The sequence below is a fragment of the Impatiens glandulifera genome, chromosome 2 (assembly GCF_907164915.1).
Source record: "Impatiens glandulifera chromosome 2, dImpGla2.1, whole genome shotgun sequence".
Taxonomy (NCBI): domain Eukaryota; kingdom Viridiplantae; phylum Streptophyta; class Magnoliopsida; order Ericales; family Balsaminaceae; genus Impatiens; species Impatiens glandulifera.
In genome coordinates, this window is record NC_061863.1 from 48,130,586 (window position 1) to 48,147,126 (window position 16,541).

At 35.2% G+C, this 16,541-nt stretch overlaps 4 protein-coding genes across 6 annotated transcripts; 3 read left to right on the forward strand and 1 right to left on the reverse strand.

The window, feature by feature from the left end:
* The first annotated feature begins 217 nt into the window (after positions 1-217).
* On the forward strand, positions 218-1,890 carry LOC124927378 (UDP-rhamnose/UDP-galactose transporter 2-like). Its single transcript, XM_047467785.1, has 5 exons — positions 218-590; positions 674-858; positions 933-1,133; positions 1,211-1,372; positions 1,459-1,890. Exons 1-5 carry the CDS (start codon positions 440-442, stop codon positions 1,837-1,839), a joined length of 1,080 nt encoding a protein of 359 aa, XP_047323741.1. The 5' UTR covers positions 218-439; the 3' UTR covers positions 1,840-1,890.
* Positions 1,891-3,630: 1,740 nt separating this feature from the next.
* LOC124923873 (pentatricopeptide repeat-containing protein At3g58590) lies at positions 3,631-6,077 on the forward strand. Its single transcript, XM_047463855.1, has one exon. The coding sequence runs from the start codon at positions 3,794-3,796 to the stop codon at positions 6,053-6,055; it is 2,262 nt and encodes a 753-aa protein (XP_047319811.1). The 5' UTR covers positions 3,631-3,793; the 3' UTR covers positions 6,056-6,077.
* Positions 6,071-8,907, reverse strand: LOC124923871 (protein FAR1-RELATED SEQUENCE 5). The gene is made up of 2 exons (XM_047463854.1): positions 6,449-8,907; positions 6,071-6,378 (listed from the first exon to the last, which is right to left on the reverse strand). The coding sequence occupies exons 1-2, from the start codon at positions 8,648-8,650 to the stop codon at positions 6,208-6,210; spliced, it is 2,373 nt and encodes a 790-aa protein (XP_047319810.1). The 5' UTR covers positions 8,651-8,907; the 3' UTR covers positions 6,071-6,207.
* A 3,046-nt stretch (positions 8,908-11,953) lies between these two features.
* Positions 11,954-15,884, forward strand: LOC124927065 (AT-rich interactive domain-containing protein 6-like). Of its 3 annotated transcripts, none has more exons than XM_047467407.1 (13): positions 11,954-12,108; positions 12,358-13,168; positions 13,242-13,281; positions 13,366-13,418; positions 13,841-13,886; positions 14,024-14,116; positions 14,486-14,611; positions 14,706-14,757; positions 14,831-14,906; positions 14,991-15,057; positions 15,140-15,190; positions 15,271-15,363; positions 15,464-15,884. In XM_047467407.1, the coding sequence occupies exons 2-13, from the start codon at positions 12,363-12,365 to the stop codon at positions 15,566-15,568; spliced, it is 1,608 nt and encodes a 535-aa protein (XP_047323363.1). In that variant the 5' UTR covers positions 11,954-12,108; positions 12,358-12,362; the 3' UTR covers positions 15,569-15,884. The 3 variants fall into 3 exon arrangements, with proteins under 3 accessions (XP_047323363.1, XP_047323362.1, XP_047323364.1); XM_047467406.1 differs by having other exon boundaries at positions 12,361-13,168; XM_047467408.1 differs by having other exon boundaries at positions 12,361-13,168; positions 14,489-14,611.
* The last annotated feature ends 657 nt before the right edge of the window (positions 15,885-16,541 follow it).

A 16,541-nucleotide genomic window follows, 5' to 3' on the forward strand; every position in this document is an offset into this window, starting at 1 on the left:
TGACAATCCCCAGTAGTTGAAATATGGATTTTATTATACATATTAATTTGACAGTTTCCTTTGACAATGACTTTGATTATAAATATTTTTAAGCAAATAGGTTAGAGGATCTCCATCTCCGATGTGGGAGAAATGAGTATTTTTTCTTGTCGTATCTCGAGACAAAAGAAAGTCAAACTCAGTAGAGAATGAATAATCAGCCAGCCGCAGCAGCAGAAGAAGAAGAATCTGTACGCAAAGTTTTCACTTGTTTATTCTTTCTTTCTCCATCGCCGCCGCCGGAAATCTCGTCCCAGATCCAAAGGAAACACTCGCGTAAACTAGACATTATGTAATCAGTGAAGAAGGAATGGGTCTTTCTTCATTTTCATCCTCAGTTTTCAAATAATCTATATCCCCCCTGCATCCACCTTCCTTGATAATCATTCATTCAAAAGAGATGGCGGAGAAAGATTCATCTTCTTCTTCATCATCTTCATCGTCCTCTGTATCGGATGTCGGCGCTTGGGCGATGAACGTAATCAGCTCCGTCAGTCTTATAATGGCAAACAAACAACTCATGTCTGCCGGCGGCTATGGTTTCACTTTTGGTTAGTACTTTCTAAATTTACTATTCCATGGCGGATTCTTCATCCTCTTTAATTTCTCTCTGTTTATCTCTTCCTCTCTTCAGCCACAACATTAACGGGTTTCCACTTTACAATGACGGCCTTAATCGGACTGATTTCAAAAGCTGCCGGTTATTCCGAATCAACCCATATCCCCTTTTTTGAACTTTTATGGTTCTCTTTAGTCGCCAATATGTCAATTGCAGGAATGAATTTCAGTCTCATGCTTAACTCAGTTGGGTTTTATCAGGTACCATTGAAAATCGTTTTTCAATTACTTTACCCACCCTGTTTCAGTTTAAAACACCATTCTTTATTCTCTAGATTTCAAAATTGAGCATGATTCCTGTGGTTTGCGTAATGGAATGGATCCTTAACGGTAAACATTACACTAAACAAGTCAAATCAGCCGTCGTTATCGTCGTCGCCGGCGTCGGCGTTTGCACTGTAACTGATGTCAACGTTAATGGAAAAGGTTTCTTCTTCGCCCTTGCCGCCGTTCTCTCCACTTCATTTCAACAGATCGTGAGTATATTCTCTTGATCATTACGATTAAAACATGAATCCATGGATTGATTGATTGTTTTCGTTTTGGGTTTTAGTCAATTGGATCTTTACAGAAGAAATACTCGATCGGATCATTTGAATTGCTAAGCAAAACAGCACCAATACAAGCCATTTCTCTCATCGTTTTCGGTCCATTCCTTGATTCATTCCTGACGGGTCGATCTATATTCAACTATCGTCTCTCTTATGGAGCTCTCGTAAGTTTTAAATCTATGATCTTTCATTGTTTAAATCAAATCAAATTATTGAGTTAATTAATTTGTAAAAATGAAATCTTTGGCAGATGTTCATTCTGCTGTCGTGTTTGTTAGCGGTATTCTGCAATATGAGTCAGTATCTGTGTATAGGTCGTTTCTCGGCGGTTTCATTTCAGGTTTTAGGGCATATGAAAACAGTGTTTATTCTTGTATTGGGTTGGTTACTTTTTGATTCGGAATTGACGATGAAGAATGTTGTTGGAGTGGCGGTGGTAGTTGTCGGAATGGTATTGTATAGTTGGGCTGTAGAGGCCGGAAAACAAGATGATGCTCTGAAAACCACCGCCGGCAAACAAAACAGCTTATCGGAAGATGATGTAAAGCTGTTGAGCGAGAGGATCGAGGAGGACGAAGATGATGATGATCATAAGGTAGTTAAAGATATTGAGCTTGGCCAATCCAAATAGTAAATGTTTTTGAATTAACATTTTGTTTCTTCTTCTAAGAAGAATTATTGGTGATTATAAATTATTGTGTAAGAAAAATTGCAATTCAAATTTATTATTTTGCCCTTTTTTAATATCTTATGGTATATTCAAATCTTATATATAAATTAGAGGTGAACAATAAAACAAATATTATATTGTTTAAGAGATTAAATATCTTGTTTCAAGTTTTGGGTTGTATTAACTTTTTAAGAAAATAAAACATAAAAATATATTAATTAAATTTATGATATTGAATAAGTTTTACTAATATACTAATTTGAGATTAAGAAAATTTGTTTTAAAATGTTAATATGAGAATGTTTGGATAGTTATTTTTTTAATTAATATTAAAGTTGATTAAAATTAGTTTATAAGTTATTTAATATAAATAATTAAATTTGTAAAGTCAAATATTAAAAAAAAAAAAATAGACAAAATATATGATACATCAAACCCTTAGAATATTAAGTTTTTATAAAGTTAAATTTTTATAAAGTTAAAATTGTTTATGAACTCATAAAATTGAGAATTTATTATAAAATAAATAATATTAGTAGTAAGAGTTATTATTTTAATTTTATTTTAAATATTTTAAATAAAAATAAAAATAAAAATTATAACTCATGTTAGCTTCCTATTCCTAAGTTAAAATAAAATATATATATATATATAATTAATTAAATATAAAATTAATTTTAAAAAATTACAATATAAAAGAAGTTATATTTATGAAATTAATTATATTAATTTATTTATTTGAATAAATAATATATTTTTTTATAAATTTTAAATATTAATTAACTTACACTTTTTTTTAAGTAAAATGGTATAATATTTATAAAAGTATAGAATTTTACTTTTAAAAAAAATTATAATTATAAGAATTTAACTAGTTTAAATTTTCAAAAAAAATTAATAATCAAGTAACAAGATTTTAACCACACTGTTTTAATAAAATATTATTTTAGACAGAAATTAAGAAATTGTCCTATTTTTATTTTGGGAATTTTTAAAAATTATTCCCGCCTTGTCCTGTTTGTTTTGTTCGATTTAGGAGAATTCTCGTGGGACACCGTTAATAAAAAAAAAAAAATATATATATATATATAATAAAATTATATAAACGATTTTTTTAATATAATATATATTGTAATATATTAAAATTTTATATTATTATAAAAAATAAACTTATAAATTTAATAAATAGATATATTAATATATAATTAATTATGTTTATAGTGTTCGGAATCAGGGTAATATCGAAACGGAGTAAATAATTATCATTCCCGTTTGGTTTCGGTGAAAAATCGTCGGGATATTTGGGTTCAGTTTTCTGGATGGTTTCAAATTGTGATACTTAATTGTACCTCAGCTCACTTTTATACCATTCTTTTACCAAACATGAACTAGAATTTAGTTGTTGACACTAATATTTTATATCCGCAGTATTATATCTAAAACCAAACGAAAAACCATACGGAGGATTAGAAAAAGAATATGAACTTGTATAGAAAAATAAATAAATTTTAAACTGAACTGATTTTTTTAAAAAAAAATAATTATTATTTTTTAATTGAAAATTCATTGCTGAACATGAAGTTTATAAGGGTTGAATAGAAAAAAAAAATTAGAAAAAAACAAGTTCATTGCAAAATGGAATCAAATCAAATAAAAAATAATCTTTATCTGTAATTAAATTATATCTAACTGATTAACATTTGCAAATAATTTTTAAAAATTTCTATTTTTTTTTATATATATGGGGCAGCCTTGAGTTCGTTACAACTTGAAACAGCAGTTGCTTTCCTTCTTCTTCTTCTTCAAACGTAATCTCTTTCTCTCTTCTCATCCCTACCGATCTTCAAAAGCTTGCCGGAATAAGTCATCCGCCGTCAAATCAGCCGCCGTTTCTTTTCTCAGATGATCTAACGTCATGCCGCCGCCTTTAATGTCTGCTTCTAACTCTGCACGGTCCTTCCTCATCTCCTTCAGAAGCTTCCATTCACAATGCAGTAGTAGTACACCACCACAACACTGGTTTTCCTTACTTAAACAATGCAATGCCCGATCTCTCCAAACAATCCAGACGATTCACGCGTTTGCGATCACAATAGGCTGGTGGGGCTTATACTCTGAAGCTATAATTCTTCGTAACAACATCATGTCCGGATACATTGCTGCAGGTAAGTTAGGGTACGCACGCGAACTGTTCGATGAAATGCAAGAGAGAAATGCTGCTTCGTATAACATTATAATTGGAGGTTACAGTCGTAAGAGCGATGAAATGGAGGCTTGGGAGTTGTTTTATGAGATGAGAATGAACAGGTTTTGGCCTACGCAATATACATTTAGCGGGATCTTAGCTTGCAAAAGTTTGGATATAAACAAGGGATGTATCTTACATGGTTTGATTTTGAAAACAGGTATGCTTCAGATTAACGCTTTTGTTGGGACGGCATTGATGAACATGTATGGTATGCATGGTTTCGTAGAAGAAGCTTTTGATTTATTTGTTGATATGCCGAACAAGAACTTGGTTACATGGAATACCATGATATCTTTGTTTGGACGCAATGGATTTCCTCAACAATCCTTCTTTATGTTCAGAGATTTGTTAAGGATGGAAGAAGAAGAAGAACGCATCTCTGAACCTTCCTATATTGGTGTATTATCATCATGTTCACATCCAGACAACCTTGAAGAAGGACATCAAATACATGGATTAGTGATGAAAAACGGGTTTCTCGATACAGTTACACTCGCGAATTCTCTTATAAACATGTACGCTAAATGCTCGGGTCTCCAGATAGCAGAGAAGATCTTCAACGAGATAAAGCCTTATTCGAACGTTGTTTCGTGGAATACAATTCTTGGATTAATGGCGAAAACTGATCAAACTGAAAACGGGGTTAATTTCTTTTTAGAAATGCTACGGAATGGAGTCCGACCAAACCAGGCAACTTTCGTGAGTGCGGTTAACTTGTTTACATCCTTGTGTGCCCCAATATATGGAGAATTCGTCCACGCCAAGATCATCAAACAGATATCGGAGACTGACTTACATGTCGGGTCGGTTTTGGTTGATTTCTACGCGAAACACGGATTGTTGGAAGAATCGCGACGTTGCTTCGACGAGATATGTGAGAAGAATGTAGTTTCGTGGAACGGGTTGATCAATGGTTACTCAAACCGATGCTGGTTAACTTCGATTTCACTTCTGAAGGAGATGATTCTATCCGGTCCTCCACCAAACGAAGTTTCGTTCTCGACCCTACTTAAATCGTTTCTTCCGTTAACGCTGTTAGAGCAGATTCACTCTTCGATAGTAAAAAATGGGTACGAACAGAACGAGTATGTTTTAAGCTCTCTAATAACTTCATACGCGGAAAACAATATAATATACAACGACGCTTTCCATGCTCAGGAATCGGTTTTCGTATATAACGCAATTGCAGCTGTTTATAACAGAACAGGACAGTATCATAAAACACAAGAGTTGTTTACTCGGCTGATGGAACCGGATTTATTGTCATGGAACATATTGATCGAAGCTTGCTGTCGTAACAACGATCTATACGAGGTTTTCGATCTTTTCAAACAAATGCGAAAATCCGGACAGCATCCAGACAATTGCACTTACATTAGCCTCTTGACGGCTTGTACTAAACTCTGTAACCTAGCTTTGGGTAGTAGCCTACACGGTTTCATCGTAAAGAATGATTTCAAACTTTGCGACACGTTTGTTTGCAATGTTATGATAGACATGTACGGAAAATGTGGAAGTCCTTCGAGTTCTTTGAAGATCTTCGAAGAAACAGTGGAGAAAAATGTGATAACATGGACTGCGCTAATTTCGGCGCTTGGACTTCACGGGAAAGGGGAGGAGGCTTTGGAGAAGTTTAGAGAAATGGAGGCGGTTGGCGAGTTGAAGCCAGATGGTGTTACTTTCATGGCTGTGCTTTCGGCTTGTAGACATGCTGGTTTGGTTTGTGAAGGGATGGAAGTTTTTAGTACAATGGAGATTGAACCAGATATTGGTCATTATGTTGTAATGGTGGGTATGCTGACCATATGTGGTCGCTTTAAGGAGGCGGAAAGGTTAATCTGTAAAATGCCTTTTCCGCCAAATGCTTTGATATGGCGGAGTTTTCTCGAAGGATGCAGACGATGGCATGCTGTAAGCAGTTTTATATGAAAATTTTGGATTCAGTTATGTAATAAAAAGAGATGCTGCAGGGTTAAATGTTACAAATAGTAACTCTGATTCTTCTAATCTAGCATTTAAAAACTGGATGGTGTTAGAAAAAAGAGGATTATTAACACTTTCCATAAATTTATTGCACCTTTTTAAACATCTTTCATGCTGAGCTTTATGTTCTGGACTTTGACTGAAAGCTGTTGTTTATGGTCCTCGATATGTTTCAGTACCGATAGCAAATTTGCTCGATAGACTTCACATTTACGGTTAGCACATTCCAATTCATGACTTAGATCTTCAATCTTTTTGTCCATGTCGTCCTACAAATAAGCAAATCATACATTAGATTTTAGAGTTTCCTTTAGTCCAATAGAGAGTCAAAGAACTAACCTCGGTTAATTGCTGGCAGGTGGTTTTTTCATGATCGCTCCCAACAAGAACAACCTCGTAATTTGTCCTGCTGCCATTACTGGCTTGATTCACCCTAAGGCGTCCATTAATCATACTTGTTCTTGTCTCGTTACTTGTGGCAGCAGAAACTCTTCTAGCAGCCTCTTCCAGAGCTAAGAGCGCAACATTATATGATTCAATAGACTGAGCGCCTTCATCCACGAACTTGAATGCCTGATGACGTAAGTTATTGTATCTAAACGTCTGAGATTCTAAGTAATTATTAAACACGTCGCTAGCACGTTCGTCTAAGGTAACCGTGCTCTTGGCATTTCTCGTCCATCGTTTCAAAATGTAATGAGACGGAAGAGTTAAAACATTCGTCACCCGGAAAACTGTCAGCACGTGTCTACATAGAAGACCTGAGAACTCAAACATCTGACAACTGCACATCACTTGCATCTCAAGAACATTAAACTTAACAAAGTGAGATTTGTAATCCTCCCCGAATTTCGCTACTTGATAAGTGGTTACCTCTCCATCCGCCACTTTGGAAGCCATGAAGGTAAGCGTCCCAACCAACTCTTCTTGAAACCTAACGAATAACTTTCTTGTGTATAATTCAGACGCTTGCTTCTCCATAGGAGAAGGTGTCTTCAGAACAGGGGAAGAGTTCAATGTATCGTAATCGGCTTTCACTTCTTTCTCATTCCGACTCTCCAACGCCTTCTCGTATAGTTTGAAGAACTGGCTTAGGTTTGTCGAGGCATTCACATACCCATCGAAGTACGAGTTTATACTAGTAATCGACATCTCTGCAAAAAACGTATCCCTTAGGTAAACAGGCACCCATTGTCTTCTGGCAGAGTAGATAGTCTCGAGCCAGTCGTGATCTCGAAGTTCAAACTTATCCACAATCGACAGCCAACAGGACTCGAACTCTTCGACAGATTCACTCAGATTGACACACTTATGTAAGTCAGCCTCAAAAGTTGGATGTTCCAGAAACACATTGGACATTTTCTCCTGACATTTCTTAAATATGTGCCATTTACAGAAACGATGCCGGGTATCTGGGAAAACCTGCATTATGGCCGACCTGATTATGGTGTCGTAATCAGTTGTTATCGAAACAGGATGATGACCGGACATTGCAGTTAACCATGTTCTGAATAGCCAAACAAAGGAGGCTTCCGATTCGTTTACGAGGAAAGCACAGCCAAACAGAACAGGCTGCCCATGATGGTTTATCCCAGTAAAAGGTGCGAATGGAAGTCTATACCTGTTTGATCTGTAAGTTGTGTCGAATGTTACCGTATCACCAAACGATGTGTAGTTCATCCTCGCCTTCGGATCAGACCAAAAGACATTACCTGTATACTGTTGTTGTTCATCATCATCGCCTTGAACAGCATAGAAGAAAGAAGGATTATCAGCATGCATTTGCCTCAGATAGTCTAATAGAAGCTGGGTATCTCCTTCTAAACTTCTCTGTCGATTATTTCTCATGTAATTCCTACAATCTACTTCAGTAAAACCGACATTACTAATACCTCCATATTCTCTAATAAGAGCTGACATAATCTTCCTAGGACCCATTCCAGCAGCCTGTAAAGTATCAATCAGAGTCTTAGCCGGACCCGAGATTTGTCTATGCGACCGAAGACAATGAACCTGGTCAGGTGGAACAAGCTCGTGATTATGTTCCTTAACGAAACCAGACACAATCCACTTACCAGAATCTTGTATCTTAACCGAAAGCGATGCTTTACAACCTACACGAGTAATAGAACGAGGACGTTTGATCTCTCTATCCTTTGTTCGTTTCTCATTCAGGTTACGAAAACCCTCCTTAGCACAAACGAATGATCTCTGTATGATTGCTCCGTCTTTTCTTGACCTTCTTGAGGAGCTTACACGAGTACTGAAACCAACACGCCTTGCGTAATAGTTATAGAAAGCTTTAGCAGCTTCTTCTGATTCAAATTCCATTCCATCAAAAGGCTCAAGATCGGGGTCTCCTTCAGGTACGTAAATTCCATTTCCTCCACCACCACCACCACCAACTACAATACCGCCGGTAGGAGAACTATCCACCATATCTTCATCGACTGTTATGTGTTCACTTTCCATTCCATCGTCTACGCTTCCAACCCCGCCGGTACCTATGCCTATGTCGAATTCGATTATCTCGTTCTCCATTATCTCTTATCACAGATCATTACCGTAACAAGAAACAAAAGCGATTGAAAATGTGATTTGGCGGTCTAGGGTTTGATTTGCGATGCGGCTAGTGGTGAAAAGAAATTGGAAAAGTGTAGAGAGATTGGTGGAGATCGGAAGAAGTGTAATCAGGTTTTGCGATTTCAGAAATTTGAAGTTATTTTGGTGAAGAATTGGGAGTGTTTGAAGGTAGAAGAAGGAAAGAAAGAAAATGGGGGAAGAACGGGAAGGGATCCTCTGCTGTGGGATTGTATGTTATTATTTACGCATAATACCTAAACGAGAATCGCTCCCGTCTTTTATTGGTTGGTTCATTATCTTACCGTGTGCTTTCTGATTATATAATTTAATTTAAATATATAACATATATTTATTAAATTTTTATATTTTATAAGAATTAAATTTATTTATTTATAATAATATACATTTTTAATATATTATAATATATTATATAAAATATCAAATATAAAAAATTCTCAAAATAGAATAGGTGAAGATTTATTAATTAATAATTAAAATTTGGAATGGAAAGCTTGTGCAAAAAAAATAAATGCACCCGGAAAATTATATTGTGCTCCACTTAAAATTTTTTGGAAGAAATTGCCCTGTTGCTGCGAGACGTAACCGGATGCATGTGAAAAGTCCTTTTGCGAATCATTCAAATAAGGTTTGGGACGTGACGTACGTCCGTCAATACCCTCTCGATTCCATCATGCGTCTTCAAAATTTAAGATAAAAAATCATTCAAATGATTGAAATAATATAAATAATGTCTATAAAAAGTCTTGAACAAATTATCTCTCAAGAATCATGTGTAACTAGTGAATGAATGTTTGAATAACTTGGCCTAGTTAATAGATGTATTAAGAGAGTTATGTGAATGTTTTATGCAATTAACCCAAACTAATTAATTATATCTAAATTAAGTTTTTAAGGGAAAAAAATCAGCAAACTATTAAATTACAAACGAAATGCAGTTGATTGTGACTTTTACCTTCAAGTAGGGCAACAATCTTTATGTTCTAAAATTACTAACCTTACTTGAACCTAAAATACTGATACTTGATTCAATGTTGATCCTTAATCGGAGGACCTGATGAACATTGTTTAACTCAGAAATTAACTAAAATGTTTTTGTTTATGACTTTAGACATAACATCTACATTTGATGCATTTAAAACCATCTGCATTCGGTTTTATGTTCTTGAGAAGAGCTAGCATAAACTACTCTACCCTTCTAGGATAAAATTACATAAATCAGAAAAGACAACGTTACCCTTAAGTTTATAATATCGATCGGTTACAATGAAGATTGTTTTAAGGCTAGTACCCTACTAAGTCCAATCTCATCTTTCTTCTTCACCTATAAGCCTAAATAAAGAAGATTATATATGAATTAGATGATGAGGTTTATGAAGCTCGAAGTACTTCATTGCAAAGAATTATTTCAGTGATTGGTATTATAGTAGATAACAAATGAAAATTCACCATAAAATGCATCCAACAGTATACAATATTCATGTAGTATTCTGAGACAAAAATAGAAGATTGAACAATATATATATCTATAATATAATGTTGAAATAACTCAATTTACCATCATAAATAGGGAATTCATATTGGACCTCCGATAATCTGTCGATCAAGACGTGCATCCTAGAAATGCGAAAAACGTCAACTATAACATGTCTTTTAAACTTATTATAGCACTGAACAACGAATACAATACAAAATTGAAGCCATCCTTATGGCATCCATCTCCTTCGAAATAGATAGGCTAATGCGGCAAATCCTACTCTAATGAAATTCATTCGTAAATGAATTATTTTTTGTAATGAAATATGAGTAAGAATTAATTTTTCCAGATGAAACATGTCATAAAAATTCAAAATAATTACGAGTAAGATGGATCTATACAGGGAACCACGAAAAAAAATATATTTTATGGTAGAAATTTGACATCAACACTAATTTCTTAAAAAAATTCAATGTAATACACTATTTATTTATCTAATTATTAAAAAATTTCAATATAATACACTATTTATTTATCTATGAAAAATGGTAAAACTTACTTTTATTCACTCATTTTATTCAAAATTTTCATCTGATAAGTGGTGAATATTTAACTTAAGATCCTGAGTTCGAGCCTATTAGACGGCAAGTTCTGCGTCTGATTAAGTGTGTTTGCGCCTTTGCGGGCTACATACTTAATCCGTTGTCCCATTTTTTTTATTCAAAATTTCCTCGTTATTTTTTTTTATGTTTACCATAATATTTTTTAAGTCCACCACTCCACCCCAACTTTAAATCATGAGTCCGTTCTAAAGTTGGGTATCGTGCATAAACGTTCGTATTCAGAAAGTCGTGTCGTTCCGTGACTAGAAAAAAGAACGAATTTCAAAAGTAACCCCTAACTACGATAACATACTACACCGACAACATGACAAGGTCAAACTGCGTCTGATTAAGTGTGTTTGCGCCTTTGCGGGCTACATACTTAATCCGTTGTCCCATTTTTTTTATTCAAAATTTCCTCGTTATTTTTTTATTTTTACCATAATATTTTTTAAGTCCACCACTCCACCCCAACTTTAAATCATGAGTCCGTTCTAAAGTTGGGTATCGTGCATAAACGTTCGTATTCAGAAAGTCGTGTCGTTCCGTGACTAGAAAAAAGAACGAATTTCAAAAGTAACCCCTAACTACGATAACATACTACACCGACAACATGACAAGGTCAAACTGCGTCTGATTAAGTGTGTTTGCGCCTTTGCGGGCTACATACTTAATCCGTTGTCCCATTTTTTTTATTCAAAATTTCCTCGTTATTTTTTTATTTTTACCATAATATTTTTTAAGTCCACCACTCCACCCCAACTTTAAATCATGAGTCCGTTCTAAAGCTGGGTATCATGCATAAACGTTCGTATTCATAAAGTTGTGTCGTTCCGTGACTAGAAAAAAGAACAAATTTCAAAGATAACCCTACCTGCGATAACATACTACACCGACAGGCGACAACATGACAAGGTCTAACACCCAAACAAACAAAATCACACTCATGATTGGTCTCGATTGGATATTGGAAGAAAGTTTGAATAAATAAATTTCAATCCCATGTTAAATTTCTATTAAAAACAGATTTTGATAAATAAAAAAGTAAATTTTATTTTAAAAAAAAAAAAAGAAAGATACAGTACACATGTTTAAACTGAAATGAATAAACAAATATTATATATAAAAAGAAAAAGAAGTAGCGAATCTTGTTTTCAGAAATTAAGGTCACGGCGAGAAGGGTTTGTTTGTTTGGTTGGAATCGTCGGGACCGGAATCTGCCGTAGTCGTCGTCTTGAGACGGAAAACATTCGCTGCCTCCATTTGAAGAACATCGAACGTTTTCGATTCTTCCAAGAAATACACAGTTTTTGATACAGGTATCTATCTATCTATCTTCCTTCATTCCTCTCTTTCTTACCATGTCAGATGCAGTGCTGCTCAAATCTTTCTTTCTAGCTTCGTCTTCACGCTCTTCTTTCTCTTGAGTTTGCAAAAAGCCTCCCATTTTTCTTGTTGGGAAGACTGCAGTTTGGATTGTTAGTTTCTTATTTGTCTTCGATAGGGGGTTTTTGGGTTATGTTCTATCTTTGTCAATTAACTAATTTCCCCCTTCCTTATTTGAAAAGCAGTGATGTCTGATTGCGTTGAAGACGATAACAAAGTTGAGGAAACGCTGGATGCCACGATGACTGATGTCCAAGTAGAAGAAGTAAACCCATCTTCCTCTAACGCTGACGATAATGCAAATGACGGAAATGACCCACTAACTCTTTGTGGGTCGAATGAGCTTAGTGATGTTAAGACTGAAGAACCCATGAAACCTAATGGTGGACCTTTAGATGATTCTAAGAACTGTTCTGGAGAGCTTCCGGAGGCTGGTAAAGCTCCTGTGGAATCTGATTTAGCCAGTGATGAGGTGGAGAACAATGCTGAGCGGACAGAGGATGGATTGAGTGAGAATTTGAAGAATCAAAAGACGGAAATGGAGACTGAGAATATGGATAGTCAATTGAGCGATGGTGAGGATGTTAATGAGACAAACATTGATGATGTAAATGGAAAGACAGTAAGTGATGGTGCGCCTGAAAGAGATTCGGTCATTCCTATTGCAACAAAGGAGGAGGCATTGAGCAATGATCAAGACGATGAAGTAAAGGAGGAGGAGTCGAATCGCACTGTTTCAGGAACAGAGTTGCTAGCAACTGGGGAAATGGAATATGAATTTTCAGAACAAAATAAGGATGCTTTAGAACATAACGATGAGATTAGAAGCTCGGGAAAATCGTTTCTTTTGCCAGCTGATTGTGTTGATGCTGATGAGTCAGGATCGGAGGAGGAACAGACTGAATTCATGAAGGAGCTAGAAACATTTCACAAGGAGCGGTGCCTAGAGTTTAAACCCCCAAAGTTTTATGGAGAGCCTTTAAATTGCCTCAAGTTAGTCCTTTCACAGCCTAAGTTTTGAGTTTGGCAGCTACAATTACTTATTACTTTAGTAATTTTTTTTTAGGTTATGGAGAGCTGTCATCAGACTTGGTGGATACGAGCAGGTCTCCTGATTAACAATTAATTTGACTTCATTTTATTATCAATGGTCTTGCTTAGATGGTTGCTCTTGTCTCTGGCATTTGTAGGTGACGTCTTGTAAACTTTGGCGACAAGTTGGAGAATCATTCAAACCCCCAAAGTAAGCACTATAAATTGAGTTATGATCATTTTCCCATTGAATGTACTTTCTAGAGTCGCATGGTTATTGTTCAAGGAGTATCACATCCATGGTGATATGAGATATGGGTAATTATAGTGTATACCTAAGAGAGAACGACCATGTACGGTAAATAATCGATCTCTTATGTGAATAGGGCAGAAGGATTGGAGGAGATGATTAAGCTTTTCCTTTTTTATGCTCATTTGGAAACACTTTCAGTTTCTGGATCCACTGAATCCGGATTCAGATGAGTAATTGCAAATAAATTTGTGAATCTGTGTCCGACTAATTTTTGTTTTCAAATGTGAGATGACAGACAAAAGTGTTTCCAAACGGGCCATTGTTTTACAACCCTTTACTAAAAGTTAAGACTGAAATTGCCTTCTCTTGTACTTGTGCAGGACCTGCACTACAGTGTCATGGACATTCAGATGTTTCTATGAAAAGGTTATTTGATGTTATATCAGATTTTACGCCTCCCTTTTGTTGCATCATCTGTTGCTATTTTCTTTATATCTGACTTACTCAGCATAATAGATTTGATAGTTAAATGACATAGTTGTTTTCATGTACATATTTTGCAGGCATTACTAGAATATGAAAAGTTCAAGTTGCAATGTGGGGAACTTCCTTTTTCTGATGGACATTATGGTGATGCTCCCACTGTTGGTAACCAGGTGACTTGATTTGGATGTAGGAAAAGAATTTTATTTGTTATATAGCTCGTTTTGTTCCTGAACTTGTATCAAAGGCTCGTTTTGTTCCTGAATTTGTATCAAAGGCTCATTTTGCTGAACATTTTTAAACGGCTCAAATTACTTCTGTCATTTCTTGCTTAATTCCGTTGAATTCCTAAATCATCTTTACACAATTGGTGCAGCTTCAAGGTATTATCCTCTGTCTAAAGAAGCAAAACAAGCTTTAGTTGCAAGTTCATGAAGCAAAATGAGTTGTTTTCCTTGTATTGATTTTGTGCCCCCCTTTCGGCCATTGGTATATGTGATGACACATTCTTGTACACTTTTTGTATGGAATTTTATTTAAAGCAGGTGTCTGTTAATCAAGCATCAGGATCTGGTAGGGCAAGAAGGGATTCTGCAGCTCGTGCTATGCAAGGTTGGCACTCTCAACGTCTCCTTGGAAATGGTGAAGTTGGGGACCCAATTATAAAGGTTTCGGAGAACCACCAATGACTATATTTCGAGTCTTGTTTCAAAAGATATCTGGCTACACAGTGAAGCTGACAATGCATTTTTTTTGTTGTAGGATAAGAATTCAACTCCATTGCCTAGACGTGAAAAGCAAATTAAAAGCATTGGTATGATTATTCCTCAACATCTAAATATGTTATTAGTGGTTATATCTGAAACCCTATTAAATTCTTAATTCAGGTTTGCTTAAGAGGAAAAAATCTTCGCCAGTTGATCGATCTCTGAAAGTGGCACGACTAAAGTCATCAAAGCCCCAGTAAGTTCATACTTAAAATGGCAGGCCTTTTGACGTTTAGACAATTGTAAACCTCTAATTCATACATGATCTTCTTTTGAACAGAGTTGATTCGTTAGTTGTGGACATTGGCCCCCCTGCTGATTGGGTGAAGGTGAATGTACATAAAACCGTAAGTTTTCATTGGCAACTGTTCATATGGCCTTAAAATTGTCATTTAGTTATTTTAAACCAATCTGGAAATATAAACACAGAAGGACTGCTTTGAGGTATATGCTCTGGTTCCCGGGCTTTTGCGTGAAGAGGTTAGTAAAAAAAGAAGTCTGTATATAGCTTTGAAATGTATTTGAATAAAGTGAACCAATTTGTTCAATTGTCGAATCAGGTGCGAGTGCAGTCTGATCCTGCAGGACGTTTAGTTATATCTGGTCAACCCGAACAACTCGATAACCCTTGGGGTGTCACACCTTTCAAAAAGGTTTGTGTACATTCTATATCTTTGTAAAGACAAATATATTTCTTTGTTTTTACTTGATGGTTGGGCGCTTAGCAAGGTTAGGTTACTGTTGTGTTTGCAGGTTGTGACCCTGCCATCTAGAATTGATCCTCATCAAACTTCAGCTGTAGTAACTCTGCAAGGGCAGCTGTTTGTGAGAGTCCCGTTTGAACCTTCGGATCTTTAGCTGCTGACATCATCTCCAACAAGAAGAAGACACGGCAAAGACCTTGTGCTAGTAGTAACACTAGTATATACACATTTGAGAGTTTTGTGGTTCAATTTGTCTATCTAATTTAAACAAAATTCTAGTTAGTTATAACTTAGATATTATGCAAACTCTAGATAGTCTAACGGTGCATTGTTTGCTTCTTTAGGTTTGGTCATTTTTCAATTCACTTGTGTCACAAAACTTGGGGATTCTAACTGTTAGACCTTTTATATATAAACAAAACAAATTTACCGTTTTTGAGCATGAAATCTGTTTAATTATTCTCAAGATTGATTTTTTTTTTCAAGGTATTAATTCATTATATATATATATATATATATATTAAATTAATTATTGTGTTTGTTATATTTATTTATATTGTATTTTTGTATCTATATGTCAATAAGCATGGGTCTGAAAACCGTTTCTATCGTCAACCCGTATGTGTGGACTCGTACAAAAATAATCGAATACATACTAATTAAACTCAATATTTCAGCCAAGCAACAAATTACACCAAATATCCTTACAATAAGGCAATAACAACGACAACATTGTCAACCTCGAATGTTTAAATCTAAACATATAAACTAACAACCACAATATTTAAATATCTAAATCATACTGCTCTTCTCACGAAACTTCGCATCTACGACTGCTCTTCCTTTCATGAAATTGAATGCCCTAAGAACATCTCAACTGCAGTTAATGATACTCAAATAGACAAATTCTTTCAATTTCAGAATCTGGAGAGCTCTCATTTAGAACATTATATGAAACTATGAGTTCAAGTAATCACTATGTTATGCTTTAGTTACAAGAGATGTAATTCTCTGCACCCAAGCCTAGAATAACTTTATACATATCTTTATCTACCCATGTGACAAAATGCTTGCTAATATCAAGCAACATTCATTCTAATTCATGGACTACTTAAAAGACCTTAAAC